This window comes from Gorilla gorilla, chromosome 16 (genome assembly GCF_029281585.2).
Source record: "Gorilla gorilla gorilla isolate KB3781 chromosome 16, NHGRI_mGorGor1-v2.1_pri, whole genome shotgun sequence".
Classification (NCBI taxonomy): domain Eukaryota; kingdom Metazoa; phylum Chordata; class Mammalia; order Primates; family Hominidae; genus Gorilla; species Gorilla gorilla.
The window spans coordinates 85,002,466-85,026,449 of NC_073240.2; the positions used below are offsets into that span (position 1 = coordinate 85,002,466).

The window sequence follows — 23,984 nt, forward strand, 5'->3', positions numbered from 1 at the left end:
CGCCCGGCTAATTTTTTGTATTTTTAGTAGAGACGGGGTTTCACCGTGTTAGCCAGTATGGTCTCGATCTCCTGACCTCGTGATCTGCCCGCCTTGGCCTCCCAAAGTGCTGGGATTACAGACGTGAGCCACCGCGCCCGGCCTGTTGGGGCTTTTTTTTTTTTTTTTTTTTTTTAATGTCCATGCGCATTTCCATGTTGCTGGCTTCTTCAGCTCCAAATCTTGGACACGTGAGGGAAAAAGAAAACTGAGAGAACCCATGACCTTGTCCTTTCTTGGGTCCCAGGGTCCCAAGCTGGTGTGCCTTCTTCTCTCCACCTTTCAGAGTCTTCTTATGTTTGTATTCTATATAATGCCCGGGGTTTTAAATTGTAGTTAGTGTGAGGAATAGAGAAAAGTATATCTACCCCATCATCCCTGAAGCAGAAGTCCTCTGTGCTACCCAATTTTAAATCCCTTCTTAGCGGATGTTACTGTCCGATAATCTCTTGTCCTGTTTATCCCTATGGTATCCCAAGTCACTCAAACACTGCCTGGCACGTAGTAGTTGTGCAGTAATTATATGCTAAATGTCGAATGAACATTCAGCAGGTAGCGACGATGGTGAATTGGGGCCTGAATGTCCTGCTTCTGTTTACCTTCAGCCTGTTCTTTGCCTAGATCCTCTTGATTTTTTTGGAGGGAGGATGCTAAAAATCCAGATTTTATATGAAATGTCCTACTTTTGAAATATTGGCAATTAATTTAATTTTTTAAAAAGCTGTGCAGGCCAAAGAAACGTGTGTGATTAATTATTATGATCCGCTGCCAAATGGCGGGCGCTTTTTTTTTTTTTCAGAGTCTTAGGTAAGCGTATATTGCTTGGATAGTTCATCTGCAGGTTGCCTTTTTCTCAGTTTTTGAATAGTGGAAGGATGTTACCTGCTCACCCATAGCGTGGCCAGTATTTGCTCAGGAGCTGCATGTGGTCTCTGTAGAGATAACTCCTGGCTTTTTGTCTGAGGATGTTCCTGTAAACCTTATTGGGAGGCAGATTGGGTAGTAATGAACTGAGCGCTTGCCCATGTGCTGTTGTGTTAATCCCTTGAAGGAGCTTGGCTGGCAGAATGTGAGAGCTGTGGCATGATCGGGGATAAGGACAGAAAGCTGTCAAGTCATGATACAGATTTAACGATGCTGGGTGGGCAGAGCAGCAGAAGGCAGGCTTTGAAATGGGTGGGCAGCCTCACAAGTGGGCTGAGCAAAGGCTGGCAAGAAATGAGGTGGAGGGAGTGCTTTGCTTGTAGTGACCTATTTAGGAATCTTTTGAGAACAGGATGCAAGAATAGGTATTCTCTAGAATGTTATAAGGCAGATATAATCCCCTTCTTGGTGGTCTCATTGAGCCTTAGCTCAATGTAAAAGTGATGCATCTTAAAACCTATTTTAATAAATTTTATATAAATATAATATAACTATATATATAAAACTATAATTTTAAATAAAAATTCGTTTTTAAAAAGGTAACTAGGCTGGGCACAGTGGCTTGTGCCTGTAATCCAAGCACTTTGGGAGGCCAAGGCAGGCAGATCACATGAGGCCAGGAGTTCGAGACCAGCCTCGCCAACATGGTAAAACGCTGTCTCTACTAAAAATATAAAAAATTAACCGGGCGGGGTGTTGCGTGCCTGTAATCCCAGCTACTCGGGAGGCCGAGACAGGAGAATCGCTTGAACCTGGGAGACAGAGATTTCAAGTGAGCCAAGATCGCGCCACTGTACTCCAGCCTGGGTGACCGAGTGAGCTTCTGTCTCAATAAATAAATAAATAAAATAAAATAAAAAATAAAAAGTTAACTAGCATTCTTGAATTTTACCCATCCTGGATCTCTGCTATTCACATTGGTGTCACCAAGTGCATTTTCCAAGAAAAGACAGTCATTGCCTAAAACAAATTGTCACCTGTTGTATTGAAATTATTTTGGTTACTTCCTGTGTCTGTCCACCAGATACTGCTTATACAAGTCTTGAGGAATGCTTGCTGAGTGAATGAATGCTTGCATTCTTTTCTCATGACTTCGCACTTACAGCGCACAGAAATGTGAGGTCTGTAGACTCCTGGTTGCTGAAGAGTTGGGATGTTGCACCAAAATTAAAATTTTCTTTATTGTATTAGTCTTTGAATTTAACTCTGGCATCTACTTTGTTTGGAGCTTTGTCTTTTATACATAAATAATTAGGAGTCAGGATTTCTAAACATTTTATCTTCATATCCAGGAAAAATGTTTTGCAGTCAGTTAATCAACCATTACGTGAGTATTGATCATAATACTAATTAGATTTATTTTGCAGATGTGGTGGATGCTATACAAAGTGTTTTAGTGGAAAGGTCTCATTTAATCCTCATAACTATCAAAAAAATAGTATAAACAATCAAATAGTATGTCAAATAGTATAACTATCAAAAAGTAGATTAAAATAGTATTATTTTTATCCTCCTTCTACGAAGGAGGGAATTGAGGCTTGGCAAGGTCAAGTAAAATTTGCTGAAGTTTATACAGTTGGAAAGTGGTCTTTCCAGGACTCAAGAGCAGGCTTGTGTGATTCCAAGGCAAGTACAGTACAGTATTTGTTACCATCACATGAGATAAATATTTGTGTTTGTATTTGTCACCATTGCATGAAATAAATCTGTTGCTAATTCTCTAACCTCTTCTCCATGATTCTGAATCCTTATATAAATTTGAGGTGCTTTCATCATTCATTGGAGCCAGATGTCACCTGTTTACACTCTATTACATAGAATATTCTAAAACAGGGGTTGGCAAACATTTGGCCTGTGGGCCAGATATGGCCCACTGCCTGTTTTATTGTACAGCTTGTGAGCTAAGAATGGTTTTTATAATTTCTTCTTATGGTTGAAAAAAATCAAAAGAATAAAAATATTTAAAACACGTGATAATTACATGAAATTCAGATTTCAGTGTTTATACATAAAGTTCTATTGGAACACAGCCATGCTCATTTACCTACTTGTTGTCTGTGGCTGCTTTTGTATTACAAGGGCAGAGTTGGGTAGTTGTAACAAGAGACTGCATGGAGCGCAAAGCCTGAAATACTACTATGTGGTCCTTCACAGAAGAAGTTTGCCAACAGTTTTTCTGGACTATAAGTCTGGGCAATTGAAGTATGGCGGTATGCATGTTTCTGAAGCCCTGGATAGAACACTAGAAGCGTTTTGTCTGAATATGCTGTTTGGTTGCGCATTTTTGGAGGATCCCCAGTGCTCAACAGTTCTTTTTCATCCTGGTGACCTGGGGAGGGCCTCACTCTGGAATACCTTCTTACTTTGTAGTTCAGGAGCTACAAGTACCAAAAAGTCACCTCTGCTAATGTCTTACTTGGCCATCACACACCAAACTCTTCTATCCAGATATTATAGCATGGGGGAAGAATGACCGTGATATGTTTGCTTGGATGGGGACTCTCATTTACTTGGAGGGAGGAACTCAAGAAGCATTTTTGGGTTGCAGGTTGTCTGGCATTTTGCTGTGCATTTCATTGTAATTTCTCACCAGGGAAACACTGCTTGCTCTCCTGGCTGGGTTTACTTCATTTCTATCATCTTTTCTTTCTTGTTTTAATAATTCCAACTTCATCTTGCCTTCTCCTTTGCTTCATTTTGAAAAAGTCCCAGTTTGCTTTTCTTGCCAATTCTCTACTTACTTTTCCCAGAGCTCAAAAATTATTCTTGGGGGTGATGTCATTTTCATGTTTATCTTTCTTCTTTCGCATGACTTAATCAAATAAGTATGTAGATTATAATTTGTGAGCTGTGTTCTGAGGGAATTAATTGATCATCATCATATTCTTTTAAAAGGACTGGCCAGTTTTAGCCTCGGTTAACTTCAGTCAGTTTGTACAATAGCAATGGAATGTTTTGGTGTCTATTGGAGCAGGTGAGGACCATATATGTTCTATAGGCTTTTCAGAAATTCTATGCAGAAATTATGTGAACCAGATGGTACCCTTTTGATTTGCCAGACATGCATACTTAAAGAAATATGGGGCATTTATTCTCCTTAGGAGACTTAGAGGGGGTTCTTTGGGAATGTAAATCAGCCAAAATTGTCCTAATTGAAAAATTCTTTGGAGTTTGTCATCAAAATAAGGAGTGTACTATCAGAAGACCAGCATAGATTTTGCGGGAACAAATATTACTGGATTTATTTGATTTACTTCTCTGAGAATGAAAAGCCCCATAGACTTAGGTAAAAGAAGATATAATCCATGAGATGCTTTTATTTTGATAGGGCCATGGATTTGCTCACTTAGGCCTCTTTGGGGACACTTTCAGCAGTGAGAGTATGTGGATGTGAGGTGGGTGAGGGAGATGGCATGGGTCCCAGGGAATGAACAGACAGTGAGGGCCAGTACATTAAACCGAAAGCTGAAGGGACAAGGTCTAGTCATTCTGAGAAGACCGGACTTTAGGGGAACTTGCAGATCATTGCAGGGGCTTAACCTACGGGAGGGCAACTGTTAGATTTCCTCTGAGCAGGGAGAAGGTGTACATGAGGCATAGTTACATCTAAGCACAGAGATTTGGGATTCAGCAAGGATTGCAGAGGAGGAGATAGTGTCTTTCTGCAGGTAATATGAAGAGCACAGTGGAAATGGAAGCCCCAGCCAGATGGGGAGAGCTGAGTCTGGTTGGCTGTCTGCACTGGCACTTGCTGGGGACTTTGGGGAAATGTCTTTCAGTGCTTCAGTTTTCTTACCTGCAAATTGGGAGTTAATACCTCAAAGGGCTGATGGGTTTGTGCCACTTACAAATTATTTGGCTCAATTCTAACTTGTAATGTTGTGCTGAAGCTTAGAAATTATGTATCTCAAGTGCTTTATATATGATATATGGTTTAATTAATGGGAGCTTTAGTATAGCAATCATTTAGCATACTGGTTAAGAGTTGAGTTCAGAATCAGAGAGACCTGGCTGGAGTCCCAGCTCAACCATTTTGGTAGCTGTGTGATGGTGAACGAGTCACATATCCTATGTAAGCCTCACTCTCCTCTTCCGTATACAAGGGTAAAGAGCAGCTCCAACACGGTGGACTCAACTTTGGGGATTAAATGAGCTAATGCACATGAGGTGCTCAGCACAGGGCTTGGCCCATAATAAACGTGTAATAAATGCTAGCTGATAAGTTTCTCCACTGACCTCCTGCCTGGAACAGAAAATGAAATGCTGCTTCTTAAAACCAAATGTTACAAGCTTCATCCTTATAAACCAACTGTCTTTAGAAATGTCCTCTTTCTACTCTTCTCTGGGTTCCTGGGGAGCAGAACGCCTGCTTGGGTGATGACTTATGTCTTTCAAATCCTCTCTACCCCTCCATGATATCACACATTTCCGTCGTACGGCATGTACTAAGGTCTGCACTTAATTTATGATGTAAGGGCCAGGTGCATATTTTCAGCCTTCAAAGGCTGAGTATATTTGGGATTGACTCTGAAGGGGGAATCCCCTGTTGTTTCATTCTTACAGTAGGTATAGCCTGATGGTTAGAATGTGGGTTAGTGTATCTGGGCTGCGTAGCTTGCTTTCTTGGTTTGCACTCCACTGTAAGCAGACCTCGATTTGTGTAGAGGTAGAGCGTGTGCGTGTGTGTGTGTGTGTGTGTGTGTGTGTGGTGTTGATGTTGTTGTTCTTGCAGTGATCCCGGGAAAACTAGCCGGTGAGTAGGGAGAGTGACGGGGAGGAGATGGAAGCCAATCAAGGTGCACTATTAATCAAGTTAGTTACCGTGGATGGTAACTGGAGCTCATTCTTCCTAGGGAACTCTCACAGACAGCACAGAAGCCACCTGAGAGTTATCCCAGCAAAGGCAGGAAGCTGGGGGATTTATCCACCAACTGCCCTGCCCATCATTGGCTGAGGACTGTTTCTGGGACGTTAACTCCCTGGCACTTCCAATTTGCCTGTCACATGGGCTAATGTTGTTCCTTTGGTTGGGGGTAAAAAGGCCTCCAGACTGAAAGTTGCAGGTGTTTGTAGTAACAGACTTGATCTTGTAGAATTGAGTCCTGGGGGCCATCAGTGGGGCACTGACAGCATCTGCTCTCCTGTCTAAGGTGGAAGGCTGTCTCTGCCACCTACCAGCTCTGTGATCTTGGCCACACTACTTATTATGCCTGAGTTTCCTCATCTGTAAAATGAAGATAATAATAATACCTCTTTCCCAGACTTGTGATGGGAATGAATTGAACTGATATGTGTAAGGCACTTGGTAGAATGCTTGCGATGTCGTAATTGCTAAATAAATGCTAACTTTTATTATTTTGTGATTATTCATTGAGTTTCTTCAGGTTCTTTTTCAGTGTAATAAAATTCACCATGTTTATTGTGATATAAGATGAAGATTTTTTGGATGGAAACTAATTAGTTGTTTCTTTGGGCATCAGATTATTTCCCCAATTTTTATTTATTTGAAAACTGTTACAACAAAAACGCAATCTATTTTAGGGTTAAAAAAATCCTCTTTAATTCTATCACCCTTCAATTATTACTTTTATCTTTTTGTTCCTTTGGAGTCTGTTGATATAAATTCATATTTCTACACTGTTATAATAAATAATGGCAAAAGTCAATTTTTATCACTGTTTGTTCTAAAAATAAAATAGCAACCCTGTACCCAGCATACTTTACAGGTTTTATAAAGTTCTCACAGTTTATGAAGAAGATGCCGCCATCCCAATTTCATAGATGAGAAAACTGAGGCACGCAGACATTATGCAACTCTTTTCAAATCACACGGTTGTTACCTTGTGGGGCCAGCATGAGCCTGGGAGGATTGCAAGGCTCGGGCCTCCCCTCTGCTCTGTGTCTCTCACGGTGGCTGAGGTGGAATACAGCTTGGAAGTTCAGCCAGCCCTCAGTATCCATGGGTTCCACATTTGTGGAGTCAACCAAAAGAAGGTCAGAAAAATTTGAGAAAAACACCAAAACATCTGGATTGAACATGTGCAGACTTTTTCTTGTCATCATTCTCTAAACAATACAGAATAACAACAATTTATATAGCATTTACATTATATTAGCTATTATAAGTAATCTGGAGACAATTTAAAGTGCTGTATATGCAAAAATGTGCATAGATTATATGCAAATATGACTCCATTTTACATCAGAGGCTTGACCATTCAAGGATTTGTGTATCCCATGGGAGTCCTGGAACCATTCCCCCATGGATACCGAGGGGTAGCTGTACATTTATTGCTGGGTGCCTTCTTGCCTGGTGCCTGTTTGTTCTTTTTGGATTAAGAGAAATAATTCCTGGCTGGGCATGGTGGCTCACACCTGTAATCCCAGCACTTTGGGAGGCCGAGGCGGGCGGATCACCTGAGGTTAGGAGTTCGAGACCAGGCTGGCCAACATGGCGAAACTTCCTCTCTACTGAAAATACAAAAATTAGCGGGCGTGGTGGCAGCCACCTATAATCCCAGCTAGTCGGGAGGCTGAAGCAGGAGAATCGCTTGAACCCGGGAGGCGGAGATTTCTGTGAGCCAAGATCCTGCCACTGCACTCCAGCCTCGGGGATAGAGAGACATTCTGTCTCAAAAAAAAAAAAAAAAAAAAAAAAAGAGAACTAATTCCTGTCACAGGGAGTGGAAACATGCTGAAATAATTATTTGCTGAAATTGTTTTCCAACAGATGGCTTTAGGAATCAGGAGATTTGACACCAGGACATTAGGTGGGCGATGGATTTCTAGTAATTTGTCAGCTTTGTTTTATTGAGGTGGAGCTGCATTTAAATTGCTACTTCTCCCTGCTGGTTTGGTTTAGTTCTCCTCAGAAATGGCTTACTTTATTTGTACTTGACTTGAGTTACATTAAAGCAGGCAAAAATATTTCTTAAGAGCTGAAATTTCAGGTTGGCAAAAGGAAACAATGCAATCTTTAATCATATATCTGAAAGAGCACAGTGGTGCATTATGATGGCAGAACTTCATTCCCTAACCCTGTACAGAGGTTTTTAGAGACTAAAGGATTGATCGTTTTTTTCCCCTGACAAAACACCTCTTTTGACATGTGCAGAGAAATATGTAATTTGGGTTGCATTGAAAGAAAGCTACTCTTGCTATTTCTCTCTCCAAGAGGCTGTGCTCTTGGATTTAATATTTTCTACTGGAGACAGTTCTACTTGAAAGGCAAATATTACAAAAAACCACTAGAGAGGCATTGAAATCTGTTGTGGGAAGGAGTCATTTTAAATTTTCTTATTAAAAGAAGATGGCACTAAAGAGGGGGGAGTCATTTCCAATTTATTACTTAACAGAAAGATGAGCAATTTGTCCTCTCAGCAATAGTGTTCTGTCAGATAACCTGTTTGCCATTTCCTTGCCAACACTGGGTCTTGCCATTCATTTGAAATGTTTGCTCTTGTGATCTATTAAAAAATTTGTATATATTGATTTTACATATGTGCCGATCATTTGCATTTCTTTTGTGAATTGTCTTTTGATATTTTCCATTTTTAAATTGTCATTTTCAAATTTACCTTTATATATGAAATATATTAATCCATCATCATATATCTTGTAATGGTTTATTTAGCTGATCCTTTGTGGTTGTTGCAAGCTTTTTTGTGTATTGTTTTACAGTTTGCAGTTTTTGTCACAAATTAAATCCATTTTTTGGGATGTAAAGTAGGCTTTACTTTTTATATATTCTGTTCTTTTCTATACCGGTGGAAATCTTGTTATTAATGTATACTGCCTCCTTAGGGTTTGTTTTCCAAATCTCTTTTCTTTCTACAAACATATTAATCTGTTGAGCCTTCTTAAGTTTTTTTTTTTTTTTTTTTTGATTCAAAGTTTCGCTCTTGTTGCCCAGGCTGGAGTGCAATGGCGTGATCTCGGCTCACTGCAGCCTCCACCTCCCAGGTTCAAGCGATTCTCCTGCCTCAGCCTCCCGAGTAGCTGGGATTACAGGCACGCACCACCACACCCAGCTAACTTTTTGTATTTTTAGTAGAGGCGAGGTTTCATCATGGCCAGGGTGGTCTTGAACTCCTAACCTCAGGTGATCCGCCCACCTCAGCTTCCCAGAGTGCTGGAATTATAAGCATGAGGCACCGCGCTCGGCTGAGCCTTCTTAAGTTTTGAGAGAATTTTCTCAAGTTTGTTTTCTAAGTCTCTGATTTGGTTTCCTTTGATATGCAAGCTAGTTTTTCTATGCTATACCATTTTTAATGTGAACAGTTACGTTCTAGGAATAGAAATCTTGATCTCAATTTGTCCTTCTTCCAGGGGGCAATGCCATCAAGAATCCAACCTGGAAATCAGAATCAGTGCACTGTTTTGACTTTTCCTTCCCTTGCCTTCTGTGAGTTTGTTTCTTATGGTCATATTTACTTTGATTTCTCCAATTGGTTCTCTTATTTTAAATGACTGAGTTTCTTCATATGTTGGATTATTTTCTCCTATGCTCTTCAAAGAAAGTGGCTCTAGTATGTCTAGTTTCAGCAGGTGAGATATAGTCTGTTGTCAGCCCAGACAGGGTGAGAAGGGAGAGCTTCAGATTGATAGTTTAGCTTTCTGAAAGGAAGGTTGCAAATGGAGGGCCTTGCTCTAGACCAGTGCGGCCCAGTGCAGACTTTCTGTGCTGATGGAAATGTTCTTGGATCTGAGCTGCCTGGTATGATAGCCACTCACCATGCATGACTACTGAGCATTTGAAATGTGGCTAGTGCAAGTGAGATGGATTTCTAAACTTTTATTTACTTTTAATTAATTTTTATTAATTAATTAAAACATAAATTTAAATGACCGCATGTGGCCAGTGGCTATGTATTAGATAGCACGGTCATCGTGAGGACAGGCTTCCTGTGTGATTTGTTTACTGTTGTGTTCCCAGCCCCAGTACTTGTCACACAGTAGACACTCAGTATTCATAGAAATTAATGGATGCAGCAAGGGGAAATCTCTGGTAGGGCTTCTTTCCTTGCTGTGCCAAGAGTTCCTTTTCTTTCTGTGGGTCTGCCCAAAGTTAGAGAAGTCACGTTACTCTCATCAGTAACTACCACAAGTGCTGTTGGTAGGGGCATCTGTAGGATTCCCATCCCCATGGCCCTTTTTATGTCCTACTGTGTGTGCCAGTCTGACCAGTGAGATCAATCCATCCTTGCCTTAGGAATTCCTAAGAATTTCAGAAATTTCTCAAAGCTGCTGCCAGGAAGTTGGGAGTTGTCCTAGTTTGTAAAGCTGATCTAGATACTTCTCAGTTTTATAGGCCTATGGCCATTCCAGGGAGAATGTTGGTGCTAGAGAGAAAAGAACTGAGATCTGTGTTTTGAATCAAGAGCCTATTGTCATCTTTCTGTGTTTTAATGGCTTACTATATCTTGATGCAAAAGCTTCATTGTTTACGAGGCTCCACTACTGATTGTATCTTTCAGCAATCTCAAATGACCCTCTTTAATCCCATTTTCTGTCTTCTCCTTATACTCAGAATGATACAAATATTACCCCCAATTTAATTTTTTCCTCACATTTGCCCTCATCTTTTGGTGTAATACTATGGTGTTACTTTAAAGGATTTTTAAGGAGCAGGTAATTTATGTTTGAACCAATTTTGATTGTCTTTGCCTATTATTTATTGAGGAAATCGTACTATTGACACAGTGGTGTGTCTGGTCATCTGCCATTTCGTTTTCCTTGTTTTTTGCTTTCAGTCCTGTCTTTACATTATCATTACATTTACTTTTATCTTGTACTTTTGTTTGGATCATAGTTATGCCATTTCTAATTCTAGTAGTGGATCCTATTAAGTTTTTAAAAAATCCGTATTAAATCTGTATTTATGAAATTGCTGAAGTCAGTAAAAATAGTTTTTTTTTTCACTCTCCCTGATAGACAATCCCACATTTGTTTGTTTTGGTTGTTTTTTTGTATCTCTTTTCTTTTCTTCTATTTCCTGAGACATTTGGCAATCTAATCTAGAACTACTCAAGTCAGCATTTCACAAATAACCTCAGTGATTTTCTTTTGTGTTTCTCTTCATAATCCTGTTATGAATTATGCATGCATTTATATTAAACTTAGTTGACGCTCACTTTGCCATTTTGAGTTCTTAGGTTTTCCAGCTCTCTCTGACATGAAGCACATTTTCAAATACGTTCTTCAAGAAGCATACACCATATGTTTTCTGAGACTTTGCATATTTAAAACATTTTTTTGGTTGCCTTCTGTTGCGAACAACAATGTGTCTTAATATAGTAGTTTTAAAGTCACAAGTGTTTAAATATTAAAATGTAGATATTGATTCATTATCTTCCAAAACCTCCTGTTGGGGGTAAATATTGAGGCCATCCTGATTTGTATTCCCTTGCAGATAATCTCTCTGTCTCCTATTTTCTCACCTTTGAATTCTGATGACTCTTTATGTGTCCTTGAGACTAAAAAATGTCACCAGAACATGTCTATCAGTGAATCTCTTTCCATTAATTTTGCTTAATATATGATGAACCATGCAAACTGAAATCTGTTTTCAACTGAGGAAAGTGTTTTTTTCTGGTAAGTGCTTATTTATTGTTTGGATACTATTTGTGTGGGTTTTGTTTTGGGATGAAATAGTTATACATGGGTTGGATGTTTCTTCTGTGTTCCTTCATCTGTTAATGTAGGTGCCTCAACAAGTCTGGGGAAGAATAATGAAAAAGTGTTGTGTTCTTTGAGATGATTTTTGTTTTTAGGTAATTTTTTGCTCCATTTTTGAAGTATTTCTCCTCTTTTTCCATTGGCTGCATTTTTTAGCATTGTAAAGTGTGTGAAGTTTATTTATTCATTTATTTTTTTGAGGTGGGGTCTTTCTCTGTTGCCTAGGCTAGAGTACAGTGGCATGATCATGGCTCCCTGCAGCCTCCACCTTCCAGGCTCAAGCAATCCTCCTGCCTCAGCCTCCCAAGTCGCTGGAACTACAGGCGTATGCCACCATACCTAGTTAGTTTGGTTTTTGTTGGCATTTTTTTTTTATAGAGTCAGGGTCTCCTTATGTTGTCCAGGCTGGTCTCGAACTCCTGGGCTCAAGCCATCCTCCTGCCTTGGCCTCTCAGAGTGCTGAGATTACAGGCATGAGCCACCATGCCTGGCCGGAAGTTTACTTTTTACTGCCTACCATGTGGATTTGTTTTTTTAAATTTCTATTATGAGGAATTTTATACATACAGAAAACTAAAGAGAAAAATACTATGAATACCTCTACCCCATCACATAGATTAACAGGTATTAACATTTTGCCATCTTTGGTTTATCTTGTTTTATTCCTGAAGCATTTTAACAGACCACATAACATTTCATTCCCAATACTTCAGTATGCACATCTGAAAAATAAGGGCCTTTCTCTTAGGCCTTTCTCTAACCATGCTGCCACTATCACACCTAACAATGATTTTTTATGTCCTCCAATGCCGAGCCTATATTCAAATTTCTCTAATATTCTCCAAATGTCTTTTATGGCCAGCCTGTATGAATCTGGATCTAACCAAAGACCATACATTGCATTTGATAGTTATGTCTCTTATACTGCTTTTTTTAAAATTCAAATTTACATAACATAAAGTTAGCCATTTTAAGATGAATAATTCAGTGGCATTTAGTACAGTCACAGTGTTGTACAATGATCATCTCTATCTAGTTCCAAAACATTTTCATCACCCCAAAGTAAAACCTCATACCCTTTAGGCAGTTACTCCTCATTTCCCACCCCACCCAGCTCCTGGGAATCACTAATCTATCCTCTGCCTCTGTGGATTTACTTATTCTGGATATTTTATATGATGGAATTGTACAATATGTGACCTTTTGTGTTTTGCTTCTTTTACTTAGCACAGTGTTTTTGATATTCATCCATATTGTAGCATGTATCAGTACTTTATTCCTTTTCATGGCTGTATAATATTCCATTGTATAAATATACCATAATTTGTCTTTCATTTATCCTTTGTGGACATTTGGGTTTTTCTCCCTTTTGGTTATTGGGAATAGTGTTGCAATGAATACTTACCCTAGTCAGCTCAGACTGCTATAACAAAATACTGGAAACTGGGTGGCTTAAATAACAGATGTTTATTTTTCAGTTATGGAGGCTGGGAAGTCCAAGATCAAGGCACTGGAAAATTTGGCTCTTGGAAAGGGCCCGCTTCCTGGCTTGCAGATGGCTACCTTCTCCCTGTGTCTTCACATGGCAGAGAGAGAGAGAGAGAGCACTCTGGCCTCTCTTCCTCTTCTTTATAAGCACACCAGTCCCATCATGGGGTCCCTACACTTGTCCCTCTTCTAAACCTGATAACCTCCCCAAAGCCCTGCTTCCAAATACAACCACATTAGGAGTTAGAGCTTCAACAAATGAATTTGGGAGGACATAAACATTCAGTCCATACAATACTCATGTACAAGTATTTGCATCCTATTTTCAATTATTTGGGGTATATACCCTGAGTGGAATTGCTGGGTTATTCTTAAATGTTTTAATCTTGAAGAATTTTTAACTGGTTTACCTGTTTTGTTTTTTTTTTTTTATCTTTCTTGTTTCTTCTTGTTCTTTTCCTGCAATGACATCAATTTGATAACATGACTAGTTCAGTCGTCCCATCTTTTGGCTTGGCCTGATTGTTTCCTCTTGTTCTTCTTCAGTATGTTCCTCTGTGCCTTGCATGTCTTATAATTTGGGTACCATGTTTCTATTTTCTCTGCAGTCTCTTTCTTCCGTCTGTTTACTATTTGATATATTTGCCTCTTCTGTTTGGTATGTGGACTATTTTGGGAGAATGTGCCCTTATTTTCTGTTGGGAACCCAAAGAAGTTTCTATACTTTCCTGCAATAAATCTATGTGCGAGAATGTTTTTGCTCTTTTTTTTGAGGAACTGTTTCTGTCCTCTTATGCTTCAAATTCTGGTCATAGGCATCAGACTGTTGTGTTTCTCCTTCCTTATCCGTGAATAGACCTAGTGTTGGCACACAGATGTGATACACTGGCCATTTGCAGTGTACCACTGACCCTGGCACAATGCCTTCTCATATCTGAGGCCAGGGGCTGAGCTGGTAGCACCACCAATGGGACATTCCTAGTCTGTGGCCCCATCCCAGGAAACTCTTTTTGGCTGACATAGTTTTTCTCTTCTCTCACTATCCATTTCTTTTTTTCTTTCTTTTTTAAATTTTCTTTTCTTTTTCTTTTTTTTTTTTTCCTGAGACGGAGTCTTGCTCTGTCGCCTGGCTGGAGTGCAGTGACGCGATCTCAGCTCACTGCAACTTTCGCCTCCTGGGTTCAAGCGATTCCCCTGCCTCAGCCTCCTGAGTAGCTGGGATTACAGGCACATGCCACCAAGCCCAGCTAATTTTTTTTTGTATTTTAGTAGAGATGAGTTTCATCATGTTGGCCAATATGGTCTCGATCTCCTGACCTCGTGATCTGCCTGCCTCGGCCTCCCAGAGTGCTGGGATTACAGGTGTGAGCTACTGTGCCCAGCCTCTTCTCTCACTATCTGTTTCTGACAAATGAAAAAAATGGATGTGGGTCCTGCAGAACCTGAGGCCAGCTCCGACCAGTCTTTCATGGATGCATACACCTGCCTGCAGGCGCTGCTCCCAGGTGAGGAGGTTGCATGCCTCAGAATGCAGTTAGCCTGGGCATCTGTGCACCAGGCTGAGTTCCTGCCTAGGAGCTGCAGATTTGTGATGAATGCAGAACTAAAGTTATTGAGGAGGCCAAGAGACTTGACCTGCGAGTGCTTATGTGGTTTGGATGGGATTCCTTGAGGCTTTTGTGGAGGAGCAGTCCGTGGAGTCAGGGTGTCCGTGGGTCACTGTTAGCCCATATGGTGCTCTTTGTATGAGTTAGAAAAATACGCCTCTTCCTCAACACACTTTACTTTCATGCGGGGGAAAACTCTCCTATCCTGAGTTGGTTAGAGCTGGTGACTTGACAGCCGCCTGCTGGAAAATTGTATGATAAGTACACAAATCTGCTTCAGGAGGGTGTGCTCCCTTCCATGTGGCACAGTTGTCACCCCCTGCCCAGCTGCCTCTGCAGCCACTTTGGGTTTTGTGGCTGATGTTCACTAGCCACTGACTATACATCTGAATTTCTTCCTGTCAGTAGAAGATCCTTCTGATTTGGGCATATGGTCAACTTTTTATTTTTCATAACTGTTGCTACCCCTTTACTCCATTTTTATTAGTTTTCATGGGGACTTAAGTGAGCATCCAGGCACTGTTGCTGATCTGTCTCCCTGACCCAGAAGACCATGTTGTCTTTTGGACAAAGATCCTGGATAGTTCTGAAGCTATGATGCTGTGCACCAGGGTTGAATGGGGGTCCTGAGAGTCCAGCATTGCTTGTGCTAGCAGCTCATAGCAGCTTAGCCTGTGTAGCAGAATGGGTGCCTTGTAATAGCCATCTGCTTTTCAGTTTATGGAAGGCTTCGTTTCTTCTGACGGCATTCTGACGGGCAGGTGTTACATCTTTTGTGACTCCAAGGTTATGAGGCTGGTTCTTGGGTTTGACTCTGGGAATCATGCTCATTTATCTGCTTTTCCTAATCATGTCAGTGAATACCTACACGTGAAGAAAACTCAAGCTGCACAATAAAGCTAAAGGAAGAAGGTAAAAACCACCTCAAATTTCCGTGATACAGGAAAAACTGCTGTGGACCTCCACTTCCCCATCCTGGTCCCATTTCCTGTTTCCACCCTCATCCAGTTTGCTTTTCCAGGATCTTTACTGCTTCCTTTGATGGGGGTAACGACTCTCCCTAACCACCCCACCTCCTGTGGGAACTGTTACCCCATCCATAGCCAGCATTTGATAGCCCAAGGGCAGGTTTATGTATTTGCAAACGACATTATTCTTCTATAACTAAAAATGTAAAGATCCTTTCTTATTAAATAGTCCAGTGTCCCTAGGGCACAATGCTTTTGGATTTCAGCCTGCTTCTGCTTTGTGATCTTGGGAAAGTCACTAACCCCTCGGGGCCTCTATCTCTATTTAAAAGGAAGAGGCTGAACCAAAATGCCCTTTCCAGGTGAAAGCAAGTGGGGAAGTTAGACCTATTTAGGGAATAGAGAACAGCCTGTGGGACAGGTTTGTGCTTATTGTTGGTGCAGTTTAGTAGGAATTGTCAGAAGCCGATAGACAGATAGATAGATAGATAGATAGATAGATAGATAGATAGATAGATAATAGATAGATAGATAGATAATAGATAGATGATTGATAGATGATAGATAGATGACAGATAGATGATAGATTATAAATTGATGATTGATAGATCGATCGATAGATAGATAAAAGGGAACCAAATACTATCTCTGTGGCCTGGGCATTTTTGCCAGGCAGGGGGAATCGCATCGTTGGTGACAGAGTTGTATGGCCCACAGAGGCCAGCTAAGAGATTGGGAGAAGGTTGTTGACCTTGTGTGGGAACCAACCTCAGGGGGATGGATGAGGTTGGGGCCCCTTAGGGGTCTCCGCTCTTGGTGTTTGGACTCCCCTTCTCTGTGGGTCTAAGCTGGCTTCTTTCTGCTGTGGGATTGTGTTAACACTGCCCCTTTAGTGATTTTGAGGTTTTTTTTTCTTTTTTTACGCTGACCCTCATTAGCAGAGATTTTGCTCTTACGCACTGCATTGTCCCAGTGACTTCTTATATGCCAGTCACTGGTGGGTAAATGCCAGAGGGACACTGAGGGCTCATCAGGAGGGCTCAGCCTCCTCTCAGAGAGGAAGCCAAGGTGGCCAGATTACAATTTGTTTTTTCTGGTAAATGTCATGGGTAGGAAATGTTATTTGTGAGTCTGAAATATCCACCAAGGGCAGAGGGTGCCCTGAAGACAAACAGGAATTGAGTGCTCATTTTCTTTTCCCTGAAGTGATGCGTTGCCTCTGTGATGTCACAGTTGGCCCCCCTACAACCTAGTTCAGCCTGGCACAGTATATGATGGTGGTCACTAGCTTTCTATCTGGGCAGGATAGCAACTGCACATCAGGGAAAACAGACCAAGCTCTCACAAGGGCAATATCATCCTTTGGAATTTGTTCACTTTTAATTACAGGAGCTTTTAAGTGAATAAGACCATTTTCCCAATGAGCAGTGTCATAAACATTGAGGACTCTCTTAAATCAGAAGATGAATGAATGGATGGAATCTTTGCTGGGATAATATGCAATCAAGCTAATATGTGCCTTACCTGGACCTCCCAACAGGTAATAAATGGGAAAATGTTAAGGGGGAGTAGTTGGGGAAGAACAGTAAACTTGGAAAAGCCATTCTCATCAGCACAGAAGCACTGAAAGAAGGTACAGATCTTCATGGTGAAAAGTGGGAAGCCTTGTATTAGCAAGGAGTGATGATTGACAAAGACCTAAGGTCTAATGTCTAATGTGTGCTGGGGAGAGTCCGAGAATCCTGTGAGTACAGAGAAAAGTAAGACATTAGAAGTCCTTATGTGTGTTTTGGAGACAGAGTCCCTAAGCTCACCTGGTCAGTAAGTGTCTCTTGAATGAGTGAATTGGACAGTGCGGACTCCATTCTGCAAAAAGCTTGATTGGAGGCAAGTGGAAAGGACCTTGGAAAATTAACCAAAATACAATGAAGCTCTTTCCTAAATACCAGTGGCTAAAGAACTTCAACATGTCAGTGTTGTATGAAATACTTCATTGGACTGAATTGTCCTCTGAATTTAATGTTAGCATTCCCTCAAGAGTCTTGGCTTTCTTTTTTTGCCGGCACTGTCTGCATTACAGTGCAGTAAGGCAGACTTTTCTTGTGAAGTGGTATGGATAAGATTTAGAGGATCTGAACACCTCTCTGCTTTGGAATTCGTGGTAGCTAAAGTGTAAATAGATTCACACATCTGACATTCAAAGTCAGAAATTCACGTGGTCTTGCACTGTTCTGGTGTGCAAGTTGGTTTCAGAAGGGGCTTGGTGTTTGAAAGGTGCTGTAAGGAGTGGAAGAATCAATGCCATCTTCAGATGTTTGTTCCAAGTCACAAGCAAACGCTGCTTGAAATCTGCTGGCAAGGCCTTTGAGTCACACAGAGCCTGACTTGTTCACTTCGTGTTTGTCCAGCTTCCATGGCATGTGGAAGAAGTTGGCTGGCTTGGGAATATGCTGAATCAAGCAACATAACCAACCAACGAGAGGGGGCTTAAGCTGCTTTCAAGCCGGGCAAACCTTTAGTTGTTAGAAGCCCATACTTCCTATGTGGTGGTATAGGAAGGACACAGACTTACCTGTAGGTTTCTTGCCAAAAAATAGAATTGCGATCTGATCAATCTTCCAACTATTTATAGAAAGTATGGGCCAGGCTTGGTGGCTCATGCCTGTAACCCCAGCACTTTGGGAGGCCTAGGCCGGCAGATCACGAGGTCAGGAGATCAAGACCATCCTGGCCAACACGGTGAAACCCCGTCTCTACTAAAAATACAAAAATTAGCTGGGTGTGGTGGCACGTGCCTGTAATCCCAGCTACTCGGGAGGCTGAGGCAGGAGAATTGCTTGAACCTGGGAATCGGAGGTTGCAGTGAGGCAAGATCGCCACTGTACTGCAGCCTGGTGACAGAGCAAGACTCCCTCTCAAAAAAAAAAAAAAAAAAAAAAAAAAGAAAGAAAGTATGGACGATAGGGGTTCATATCAAACAACACTATGGGAATGAAGTCCATCGGATTTAGAATGTGGAAATACTAAAAGATGCCACAGCACATTTCTTCAGTAAATACATGGAAAAAAAAAAAAAGACGGGGGAAGTGGTGTTAATGAAAGAAACTTTGAAGGGACTGTGGCAGATGCAATTGATGTTCTGCCTACCTTCACTCCACTTCTACCTCTATAGCTTGCTGGAGGCTGTGTGCCAGGAACACCTGTGACCCTTTCCCCTAGGGCATTTATTCTGTCCCCAAGATTACACATGGTAAGCGGAGCAGAGTGCCCGAGAATTAATGGCCTAGAGAGTTAATGTCTCTGGAATATATCTATGAGCAAAATCCATGTATATCATATGGTAAGCTCAAAATGAGTATATTATACGGTAAGTACTTTGGAGAAAAAGAAAATGGATCAAGGGTGCTAGAGGTAGGATATGGGGTCCAGGCAGAATTTTACTTTATTTTATTTTACTTTATTTTATTTATTGATTGATTGAGACGGAGTCTTGCTCTGTCACCAGGCTGGAGTGCAGTGGCACGATCTTGGCTCACTGCAACCTCCACCTCCCGGGTTCAAGGGATTCTCCTGCCTCAGCCTCCGGAGTAGCTGGGACTACAGGTGCACACCACCACGCCCAGCTAATTTTTGTATTTTTAGTAGAGACGGGGTTTCACCATGTTGGCCAGGATGGTCTCGATCTCCTGACCTCGTGATCTGCTTGCCTCAGCCTCCCAAAGTGCTGGGATTACAGGCTTGAGCCACCGCGCCCAGCCCAGACACAATTTTAAATACAGTGGTCACCATAGGTCTCATTGAGAGGGGGACATTTAAACAAAGACTTGGAGGTAAGGACGCCGGCTATGTAGATATCTGCTGGAAAAGCGTGCTTGGCAGAGGGGAAAGCCTGTGCAAAGGCCTTAGGAACACGCTGGAGGTGTTCGAGGATCACGGAGGGGTGTGGCTGGAGCGCAGTGAGTGAGGGAGTCAAGGTTGGTTAGGGAGGTATAGAGTAGGGGACAGATGTTTGTATGGGGCCTTAGTGTAAAGACTTTGACACTGAGTGAAGAGAGGAGCCATTGCAGAGTTCTGGAATATTGTAGGGACAAGATGGGCTTACTTTTTTTTTTTTTTTTGAGATGGAGTCTCGCTCTGTTGCCAGGCTGGAGTGCAGTGGCACGATCTCAGCTCACTGCAACCTCTGCCTTCTGGGTTCAAGCGATTCTTGTGCCTCAGCCTCCCAAGTAGCTGGGATTACAGGCACGTGCCACCACACCCACCTAATGTTTGTATTTTTAGTAGAGATGGGGTTTCACCATGTTGGCCAGGATGGTCTTGATCTCCTGACCTCGTGATCCGCTTGCTTCAGCCTCCCAAAGTGCTCGGATTACAGGCGTGAGCCACTGCTGGGCTTACATTTTTAAAATATCATTCTGGTTGCTCCTTTGAGAATAGATTTTAGAGGGGCCGAGGTAGAAGCAGGGAGACTGATTAGAGGCGATTTTAAGGCTCCTCACCTAGGATCTTACTGTGCATTGAGCAATTGGTAAGGCTTATGGAATGAATGTTTTTACCTACATCGGGCATTTTAGCGTGCATTAAGAAACTACACATTTAAAAAATACATATTTTTCTTGAGAAAGTGATGGGACAGAAAAGTGAGAGCAGGGGAATTGCCTTTGGAACAGGCCATTTTGGTCAAGCCTTGTCCTGGTTAAAGAAGATGGGGAATGAAGGCTGACCTGCCGTGGAGGGGAGGAATGGGCACCCGGCCTCATCTCACGGAGTGAGGGCAGAATCTGGGGAGCGCGTTCTTGGATGTCCCACCAACTTTGGAGAGGACTGGAGGCTGGGGATAGACAAGGACTACTATGATGAAGGAAGCTCGTAAGTTCGTGTTTGCTTCTAAATGATTGCTGTGGCTTTCTGGCTTTAAACTGGTTTATATTTTCTGCAACCTCACTTCTTCCTAACTATTTAGTAGACCAGAACTTCTCGGTAATTTATTGCTCAATAATGGGAGAAAGGAAGAACTTTGTTTTCAAGTTAAGACTTCATATGTCAAATCCAGTTTTATTGGTGTGATAAACGCTGGTTTCTGTTAAATTTACCAGGTTGGTCAGTACTGGTTCCTGATGTAAGAACTGTATTTACCCTTTTAAGAAGATGATTTAAACTTCTGGAGAAAGGAAGAGGGCAAAGATCTTTAAAGAGTATGCTATTTTTATGACGCCTCCCTAATTATTCAGAAATATGAATAATTCAGGGATTTAACTGTAGAATAAGTATAAATTACCCGGTTACTGCCTTGAAAGAGTTTACAGTCACCTTGAAGAGAATCCTGCCCTCACCCCCACCAGTTTCACAAAGCCTATTTTAAATTATACCCTTGGAAAAATTAAACCAAAACACTGCGCAAATATGTTTGGTGTGGAGTTCATTTCTTTGATTTGGTCCTTTCACTTTGGGCCCACACACTTTTGCCATCCTTTAGGGAGCATGCCCAGTGCTAGATTCGAAGTGAATATATTAATGTATGTGTTCACCCATCAATGCCTTGTGCTGAGGGAAAAACAGAAGAGAGTGTCATGGAAGGCTTAAGGATTCTTTTTTTTTTTTGCTGATACAAAGTACTTTTTGTTATTCAATGCTTGTGCCATCATCAGACAACTTCATCCAGAATGCACAGCAACTCTGTAATATAGCTCTGCCTGGTGCAAAATACCTCATTTTGTATAGAAATGCAGGATTGCTTCATGTAGATAGAATAGAAAGAATCTTTGCTTTATTCATGTATGAATAAAACGTCTTTGTTCATGGAAGAGAAAAGTGCCTCTTATTGTTTGGAAGCTGTGTGAATTTTAAATTAAGCTGATGGCCCACTATATTACATATTTCGGGGGAAAAATTAGCTTTGCTTATATAAGTTTGGAATCTAATGTCTAACCTAGTGGCCTAAATAATTTTTGCTTTGCAGTTTGGTTACTATGTAAAGACATTGTGTTTGCCACAGACATTGCCTGTCAGTGAATTGCTTTAGCAAAATTTTATAGTCCTAATTTTAAAAAGTTGTTATTTATTCCCTTGTCCCACATAAGATTTGAAGCAGCTTGCAAAAAATTAAAAATACAATGTAAGTAAGAGTCATAAATCATGATCAGAGAAAATATAAATATTTTATGGAAAAGTCAAAGCTTGTAGAGGCATGTGTGAGTGTATTTATGTGTCAATGTACACGTAAAAGGGTCCATGAAGTAGCTATGTGGATCCTCAGATTTGATGTTGAGCTTCCTGGCAGCCAAAGTGGAAAAAGGAAGGCAATCAGTTAATCCTTTCTCTGGGTTTGCAAAGGACTGCTTAGAGCATATCCACCGCCAAGCAGGGGTATGGCATTCGGGCTTTCCCAAAAGAAAGCTGGCCACTCAGATGTTCTCACTCATAGGTGGGAATTGAACAATGAGAACACTTGGACACAGGGTGGGGAACATCACACACCAGGGTCTGTTGTGGGGTGGGGAGAGGGGGGCGGGATAGCATTAGGAGATATACCTAATGTAAATGACAAGTTAATGGTTGCAGCACACCAACATGGCACATGTATACATATGTAACAAAGCTGCACGTTGTGCACATGTACCCTAGAACTTAAAAGTATAATAATAATAAAAAAAAGAAAGTTGGCCAATCAGAAGAACGGATTAAATAAGGGAATGCTGTAGGTCCTGGGACCCCCATGATGGTGCCTTAGGCTTTTCCCTTTACAGAAAGTACCACCTCTGGCAAGTGACCTGCAGGACTACAGGCAGAAATAGGGCTGGCAGAGTGCCTGGTGTGCAGTCACAGAACCCTCCAGCTCCAGATGTAAACTTTTGGCTTTCTTCAAAGTGTTCGCTGGTTCTTAACAAAATGAGAAAAAATAAGAACAATAAGGAAAAAAAGTAAATTTCCTTCAAATCTGAATTTACGTGATGTCAGATATTATGTTCTTCCTATAATTTTAGTATTAAAAGTTCCTTTTTAAAATGAAAACAGCAGCAATAGTTCAAAAGGTTGTGTCCTTTCCTGGGAAAATGAAAAAAGTTGAAAACACTTTGTATATGGTAATAATAATAATCACTATTACTACTACTAAGGGTATTTACTGCTTATGAAACCTAAAAGTCTAGAAACTCCTATTTCTCTTGGGCTCTAGAGCATCTCAATCAGCTGCTTTGTCTCCAGGATCACATTTCCAATTTTCTCTCTCCCAGTGTACCGCGCACCTGCTGGTTCCCTCACCCAGTACATCTTGGCTCCCAGGAAGCCACACCCTTGACATTTACCATGCTTCCTGGGCATTTCCTGCTACCATCCCCACCCTGGACAGGGTATCAGGCCTTAGTGCTGCACAAGCTTTTAGGATACCGGGTAAGAGGGGAGTTTGACACTTGGAACAATACTGGACCTAAAAGGAGCCAGGCCTTGGATGGACAGTCACTCTCCATGATTTTTTGCACCATGTAGCACTATAAACTCACTGCAGTGGGAGTTTCGCATTGGCAAGGGTCTTCAGACCTAGGTCACCTCAGAAGGTAAGGGGGGCCTTGACAGGTCCTCTCAAGGGGGATAAATGCCACCTGCTATTTAAGGGGACTTTACCCCATCCCTGCTTCTATCCATTAATGGGTGACTTTTTAATTCTTCTGGAACTCTTATTGCCAAGGTCTTGGTGGGACTGAGGGTGAGATCGCTTTTCTGTAACCCAGATGCATTGCCATTTTGCTCCTTGATAGTGTAAGATGTTTAAGTCAATTAAGAAAAAAATGTGCTTAATACTCTTTTCATTTGCCTTAACAACTCCATGTTTATTTAATATCAATTTAATTCTTGGCTGCTGCAAGGTCTGGGTAGTTTTCATTTCGAAACTACTCCTAGGGTGAGAAGTCTCTTCAGTGCCTGTGGTGTTCGCAAAGAATTTGCTTTTGTGCGGCAGTCACAGCCTGGAAGCGCGCTGCTTTCTTTGCTCCTGGTGTCGGAAAAGCTACTCCTGGTTCTCAGATTGGGCTTTCCTGCACATTAGAATTGGAAAGGTCCTCTTTGTGTCTGCCCATGTAAGGGAGCCAAACAAAAGGTGCCAGAGTGGTGGTAGGGCAGCATCATCGCTCCCTAACCTTCACCCTCCTCCTCCTCTCTTCCTTCCTCCCCGTCCCTGCCTCCCTGGCCTCCCTACTCCTCCATCCCCTCCAAGACTCTCAATGTAGTCAGCGCTCTGTTTTCCCCACCTTTGCCTGGCTGCCACCTCCCTCCCTCCCTCTCCCTA

The 23,984-nt window shown here is 41.6% G+C and overlaps 1 protein-coding gene across 4 annotated transcripts in view; it reads left to right on the plus strand.

The window, feature by feature from the left end:
* SH3GL3 (SH3 domain containing GRB2 like 3, endophilin A3) overlaps positions 1-23,984 on the plus strand; it is a 149,539-nt gene that overhangs the window by 20,147 nt on the left and 105,408 nt on the right. For 2 of the 4 annotated variants that reach the window (XR_010131063.1, XR_008671717.2), the window contains exon 1: positions 17,101-17,243. The exons of 1 other annotated variant lie outside the window; for it this stretch is intronic. Coding sequence is in view for 1 of the 3 variants with exons in the window: in XM_031002432.3 (XP_030858292.1) it covers positions 17,175-17,243 (69 nt within the window). In the remaining 2 variants the exon portion in view is untranslated. Of the gene's footprint in view, positions 1-17,092; positions 17,244-23,984 lie in introns of those variants that run through there. One more of the 4 variants, XM_031002432.3, reaches the window with a different exon arrangement.